At 34.7% G+C, this 7389-nt stretch overlaps 1 protein-coding gene across 1 annotated transcript in view; it reads left to right on the top strand.

Moving 5' to 3' along the window:
- LOC107712533 (transcription factor COE2) overlaps positions 1-5626 on the top strand; it is a 37914-nt gene extending 32288 nt beyond the window's left edge. The window contains exons 12-16 of the mRNA XM_016517835.1: positions 1079-1144; positions 1751-1928; positions 3444-3629; positions 3745-3912; positions 4945-5626. Coding sequence (XP_016373321.1) covers positions 1079-1144; positions 1751-1928; positions 3444-3629; positions 3745-3912; positions 4945-4976 — 630 coding nt within the window. The 3' untranslated portion in view covers positions 4977-5626. The remainder of the gene's footprint in view (positions 1-1078; positions 1145-1750; positions 1929-3443; positions 3630-3744; positions 3913-4944) is intronic.
- Positions 5627-7389: the final 1763 nt, after the last annotated feature.

Consider the following 7389-nt stretch of genomic DNA (forward strand, 5'->3'; position numbering starts at 1 on the left):
CATTTGACTGAATCTGGGCAGAGAGTACCGTATATACCTATACACTTCAGAATTCATCTGGCTGATTCTGTCTTCTGTCACATCATCACTAAACGCCAATAACCCACTGCCACTGGAACTCATGCACGCTCATGCAATCACACTGCTCCACCATGTTTCACAGATGATGTATGCTTTGGATCATGAGCTGTTCCAAGCCTTCTCCATACTTTTTTCTTCCCGTCATTCTGGTACAGGTTGACCTTAGTTTCATTTGTACAAAGAATGCTTTTCTAGCATGCTTGGCAAAGTCTAATCAGGCCTTTCTATTCTTGAGGTTTATAAATGGTTTGCACCTTGTGGGGAACCCTCTGTATTTGCTCTCGTGAAGTCTTCTCTTGGTTGTAGACTTTGACAGTGACACTTCACTTGGCTGTATGTTGTGAAAGGATTTTTCTTTACCATGGAGAGCATTTTCCGATCATCCAACACTTGTCCTCCGTGGACGTCCAGGCCTTTTTATGTTGCTGAGCTCACCAGTGCGTTCTTTTTTCTCAGAATGTACCACACTGTTGATTTGTCCACTCCTAATGTTCCTGCTATCTCTCTGATGGATTTGCTTTATTTTTGAAGCCTAACAATTGTCTGTTTCACTTTTATGGAGAGATCCTTTGACCGCATGATGTGGGTTCACAGCAACAGCTTCCAAATGCAAATGGCACACTTAGAATCAACTCCAGACCTTTTACCTGCTCAATTGATGTAGAAATAATGAAGGAATAGGCCACACCTCTCCATGAAATGGCTTTTGAGTCAATTGTCCAATTACTTTTGGTCCCTTGAAAAAGGGGGGAGGTACATATTAAAGAGCTGTAATTCTTTAACCTTTCCTCCAAATTTGATGAGTATACCCTCAAATTAAAGCTCAGAGTGTGCACTTTAAAGCTCATATCCATTATATAACTGTAACTTGAATATGTTTTGGTCAACAGCTAAAATAATAATTGTGCCTGTGTCCAAATATATTAACCTAACTGTAAAAATTACACACAAACTTTTTTTATTTATTTCTTTGTTTAATTGATTTTCCCTGTTTTAGGAAATGTTACTTAAAAGAGCAGCAGATGTTGTTGAATCACTCTATGGAAATACCACCAGCAATCAGGTAACTACTGAACTGCAGTAGATATAACATATATTTGTATTTAGTTTCTCAACATGAATATTAGTCAACATAATATAAAAATGTTCCATAGAGCATCATTTGTACTTCAATGGAAGCAAGGAAATTTGGTCAATGAAACAATTGTGCTTATTTGCAAGTGCATATAGCTACAAATTAATGTCTCCTGTTCATACAACAGAAATTGAATTTCTTCAAAAGGGATAGTTCACCCAAAAATGAAAATTCTGTCATCATTTACTCACTCACCCTCAAGCTGTTCCAACCCTGTATGAGTTTGTTTTGTTCTTTTGATTACAAATAAAAATATTTTGAAGAATGTGTGTAACCAAACAGTTGACAGTAGCCATTGACTTCCATAGTTTTTCCTCTTCATTCTATGGAAGCCAATGGCTACCGTCAACTACTTGGTTATCATCAACATTCTTCAAAATATTTTCTTTTGTTTATCAACTTGAGGGTGAGTAAATGATGACAGAATTTTAGGGTGAACTATCCCTTTAACATGAGTCCTGGCACCCAATATTTTTTTTTCTTTTTGTGTATTGCCTTGAATCAAAACTTTTCTTTGATGTTCTGTTGGTGCAGGACATGTTGCTAAAACGGGCGGCAGACATAGCCGAGGCTCTGTACAGCATGCCACGACCTCACAGTCAGCTGCAGGCCATGCCAAGTTCCCCTGTTCATGGCAGCGTTATGGGCCTCAGCTCTTATCCCACCCAGCTGGGTGTAAGTATTGGAGAACCTGGGCAAACCAGCAGCCAAGGTAAGGACCCTAAGACAATTGCCCTACGATTCAGAAGTCTTTGTCTTATTCATTGTCACAGATTACCATAGATGTTACTAAATCTCATCTCAACACATTTATTGAATGGTTATGCTTGACCTTTCATATGAATATCAGTGTTTGTGAGATTGATTCCTTTTGAACAGTTTTAAGGGTTAAATGATAATAATAGTGGTGGACAAAGTGTGCAAATCAAGTACTTGAGTAAAAGTACAGATACCACAATGAAGTAATACTGCAGTAAAAGTACAACCTTTTCAGTTTTACTCAAGTAAAGTACAAAATAACTTATTTTCTTTTTTTTGGTGGGGATGGGTGTTGTACAATATTATGTAGGATTTATGTAGTCAAGTAAAAGTTTTCCAAAATAAAAATGCTTTAAAGTAAATGTACTCAAGTACAGTAACAAAGTAAAAATACTGATCACCACTGGGCTATAATAATCTTTGAATTTACTTTTTCATTTTAAAGGATTTTATGTCATAACCTCCACAATAGAATCAGATGTAGTTGTGTTTTTAATTTAATAATTGTTTTAATTGATTAATTAATTAATCAATTAATTAATATTATTAAATAACCACATACATTTCAAACATCTTCATTAAACACTATAACCTACTGAATCATTAAACTTGATTGGCCATAACATGTGGACCAATACATCGGAAAATACATCACAGCCAGAATTTATTCTATGACATCCCTTCAATTAAAAACTAATAATTAATAATTTGCTTTCCTCATTTAAAAAATAAATCCTTAAATTCTTAAATATTATTCTGTTTAATGAACTTTGAGTGAAATTGCCCCCTTTATATAGCTATTTTTCAGTGCAACTGACTACGCTATTTATGTTCTGGTTCTATTTAAGGAAACATGTTTTTCTTGTGATGTGTCTGTTCAAATTCTGTGATGTGTCAATGGACTTTAGTGTTCCAAATATTTGTGTGTGTGTGTGTGTCTTCCTGAGAAACAGACATAGACTTTTGACCAAATTTCTCTTTTCTCTTTTTCTTTTATTGGCACTTCTTCTTTTTTCTTTCTTTTTTGTCATGTTTCCCCAAGATAACATTAACATGCAAATGAGATACAATGTATATGGATACACATATTGCATATAGTAAAACAGTATGTCAGATCATTCTGTTATATTTTTCATGCCATAGTTGAGAATCAAAGTTTGGTTAAAAATAGTCTGAGACCTAAAAATTGATTGGTGAATGTAAAAAAAAAAATGTTTTTGTCTTTTTCTTCATCTTCTTCTTAACTTAGTCCTGGTGTCCTCTACAGAGGACATAGCATAAAATATGATTTTTTTTTCAATTTTTTTCCTCCACTTGTCGTCTTGTACTTTTTTTTTAAAAATTTTTTTAGAAAAAATAAGATTAATTTACAACCGTTCATAACATCAAATTGCAGGGCTGGTGTTGTTTGTTTGTTTGTTTATTGGTTGGTTGATTGGCTTAATATTGCGGTTTCTCTTTTTTTAAGGTTACACTCGAAACCCAAGCAGTTTGTCACCTCGGGGCTACCCTTCAGCATCGACCCCTCAGCAGTCAGGTTATGGATCCAATGGAGGCATGAATGGGAGTTACGGAGCAGTGCCCATGAGTAGTCTGGGTGTTTCAGGGTCACCTGGCTTTAACAGTGCCTCACCAAACAGCTCTCCTTATGCTAGTGAGTTTTAGTTCCTTTCAGTTTCCTGTCTTTTTTAATTATCCTTCTGCTGAAAATACAGAATGAAGTTTGACAATCAAATAAGTATTTTGTTATGATCAAAAACATTTTTCAGTCATGCCATCTAGCCCCACTGTACCTGGCTCCAGTTCTTCATCCTCCCTTTTGCCCTTCACATCTTTCCCATCCTCGAACAAACAAAAAAGTGCCTTTGCTCCTGTCCTGAGACCACAGGGTTCGCCATCACCTGTTTGCCAAACCTCAGGAGGCCCCAGCTTTAGAGGTACTATAGATCTTCTTTTTAACTTTACCAAAAAATTTTTTGTTCAAGGTTCCGTAAACCCTTAGTGGCAGGGCAAGAAAGTTTTTTCATAAAGTTTTTCTTTTAATACATTACTAATCATAACTTATTTGTTTTCAACTTTCCAAAATGATCAGGCATTCTTTCTGGATACTGTGCTGATTAAAGGAATAGTTAACTCAAAAATTAAAAATTTACTCACCCCCAGAATTTGTTTCTTTATAGAACAGATTTTGAGAAATGTAGCATTACATCACTTGCTCATCAGTGGATCCTCTGCAGTGAATGGGTGCCGTCAGAATGAGAGTCCAAACAGCTGATAAAAACATCACAATAATCCACACAAATCCAGTCCAGAAATTAATTTCTCCATTAATGTTGCTTCTGGCCAAAATTGCATCCATAATCCATAAAACTGCTTCCAGTGAAATCCATCCCAACATTAAAATCCACCCATTTTAGACGCTTTTTCACTGGAGAAAGCAATATTATGGATAGAGGGCTTGAATTTCTGTCCGAAGCAACATTAAAAACATCAAAATATGCATAATGATGAATTTATTTCTTACAAACACATAGCTTTTCACTTCATAAGACATTTATTGATGGACTGGAGTTATGTGGATTACTTGTGGATTATTGTGATGTTTTTATCAGCTGTTTGGGCTCTCGTTCTGACGGCACCCATTCACTGCAGAGGATCCATTGTTAAGGAAGTGATGTAATGTTAAAGTGACGAACGTTTTGAAAAATCTGTTCTAATGAAGAAAAAAAACTCATCTACATCTTGGATGGCCTGATGGTTAGTTAACCCAAAAATTTGCTGGAAATTTACTATTTCTTTAAATGTCATATGTAAGCATAACATTTTGTGTGTGTCAACAGTAACTCATAAATTATTTCTTGCTTTGGTGATATAGGCATAGTGTAGTAACTGTTTATTGAATTATCTATTTGATATAGCTATATGTACTGTTATTGAGTATAACCTCTTTTTTCTTTTTTCATTTCCAGCAATGACAGGCCTTGTGGTTCCCCCAATGTAGAGGATGATTCTTTTCCAGTCATAAGCTCTATACATTTAGTGGCTAGAACTGGACTGATATCAATGTTGTCTCCTACAAGCCACACTGAGTGAAAAAGATACAGTTGTCTAATCTTCTGATGAAGACCCATCAAGAGTATTAGAGACCACAACGACATTTTCAAAAGATTTTGGAAACCTTCTTAAAACATGTCCACTCTATGAACACCGTTTGCCTCTGATTGTGAGGAGGTTGCCAAAGGGATGGTATTACTTAAAGGTTCTTCCAGCCACAAAATGCCAAAAGAGGAATAATTTTATCAGAAAACATGAGACTTGAGACTGTTACACATTTCTGGCCATATGTTCTCGACAGACACATTGGTCAATAGAATTTCACCGCAGTAGATGCCAGTAAAAGGGATGTGAATTGTGTCAAAACTGAGATTTTTGTTTTTTAAATATATGCTGATAGATCTACATCCCTAAACTGAAACTGTTTTTGAAAGCATATATCAGGCTTTTCATTTAGAGAAACAGAACATGTCTATTTAGGTTTAGGTTTATGAACTGATTACCTCATATATTGACTTATTTAATGACAGAAACTATATAAGTTATATTTTTAGGTTAAGTACTAATATAAGGAACCATAATTGTATTTGCTATTGTTATCTTATTGTATTTGTTTTTCTGTAAACATTTTATATGTTGTCATTTTGTTATTCATATTAAAATAGTGACTGTAGATTTTTACATGTGAAAGAGTTTTGTTGTTAAATATACAGGCAATATTTTATTCTTTTCCAACTTTATTAAGAACGTGTTTGTTAGAAAGTATATACTTTGTCAACATTAAGTCAAGAGGACAAGAACATGAAGGATTAAGTAGTTTTACATATTCTGTTCAAGGAATCAACACTAAAGTAATCACCCCCACTCTCAGATTATATTAGATCGGACACTCTTTGCAGAGTATGCATTTGTAGCAATAGATCAGATATTATTTATGAACATGTTTTCATATTAGTAGCACTTCAAAATATTTCGGGGATGCACTACAAGCTTTTTTTCCTCTTCCACATGGCCATTAATTCCCATCTTTTTATTCCTTTCAGTAAACATTAGAGCTTGTTTTTCAGTTTTTATGTTATTTCAAACAAACCAAAGACAGGGCTGTAGTTAGAGGAATAGTTCACCCCAAAATGAAAATGTGTTGAAAATGTATTTCCCCTCAGGCCTGATGTATATGAGTTTGTTTCTTCATTGAGACAGATTTTGGGAAATTTAGCATTTCATCACTTGCTCACCAATGAATCCTCTGCAGTGAATGGGTGCCGTCAGAATGAGAATCCAAACAGCTGATAAAAATCCACAAGTATTCACAGTAATCCACAAGTAATTCATACAAAGTAAAAAGCTTTGTTTGTAATAAACAAATCCATAATTAAAGTGTTTTTAAAACCATTACTTGAATCAGGAGAGAAATGTGCACAGATCAAGCACCGTTAACAAATAAAAACAGCTCTAAACAAATATGTGGGTGGATTTTGGTTTGAGAAGACAAGTGATAGACTTTTTCACTAAAGGAAGCGTTATACCGGATTATAGAGTGGTATTTTGGACAGAAGCGATGGTTTAAAGTTAAAATGTCTTGATGAATGCAATGTTTGCGTCATAAGATGTTAACTGATGGACTGGAGTCGCTTGGATTAGCTACTTGTGGATTATTGTGATGTTTTTAGCAGCTGTTTGGACTCTCATTCTGACGGCACCCATATGCTGCAGAAGATCCAGTGGTGAGCAAGTGATGCTACATTTATCAAAATGTCTTTTTTTAAATCATCTACATCTTGGATGGCCTGATAGTGAGTACATTTTCAGCATTTTCATTTTTGAGAGAACTTTTTTAAAATTTATTTTTTATTTAACCATGTATGCCATCACGTGCATTGAAAGGCGTATTGAGTGATAGAGAACTTCACTAGCAGGGTTAAGCAAAAGTGTCCATATATCTTTCACTGAAGAATATAGAAATAGCATTGACAAACAGGAACAGTAAATTAAATTCTATTTTGACCAGCAAATTAATGTTATACATGAAAACAACATCTGGTTATAACACAATGCACAAATCAATGCATGCACTGTATATGTGCAGGTATGGCGTAATATATTCTGCCTAAATGTGTATACAGCACACAGACAAACAGTTTCTCAGTATTGATGAAAATGGTCACCAGATTTGAAATGAAGAATGTATACCTGTAATGCTTTTTGTTCATTCTTATTAACCGTAAATTAGAAGAGGAATTTAAATAAATACAGAGCTAATATTCTTCCCTGTCCTCTATGTATAATCTCAATAATTAGCTCTGAGACCAGTATACAGTACTTTGACATGGCCAACAACCTGCATAAATACTTATGTAAAA

The sequence above is a fragment of the Sinocyclocheilus rhinocerous genome, unplaced genomic scaffold, assembly GCF_001515625.1.
Source record: "Sinocyclocheilus rhinocerous isolate Xijiao unplaced genomic scaffold, SAMN03320098_v1.1 scaffold2343, whole genome shotgun sequence".
In the NCBI taxonomy this organism is placed as follows: Eukaryota; Metazoa; Chordata; class Actinopteri; order Cypriniformes; family Cyprinidae; genus Sinocyclocheilus; species Sinocyclocheilus rhinocerous.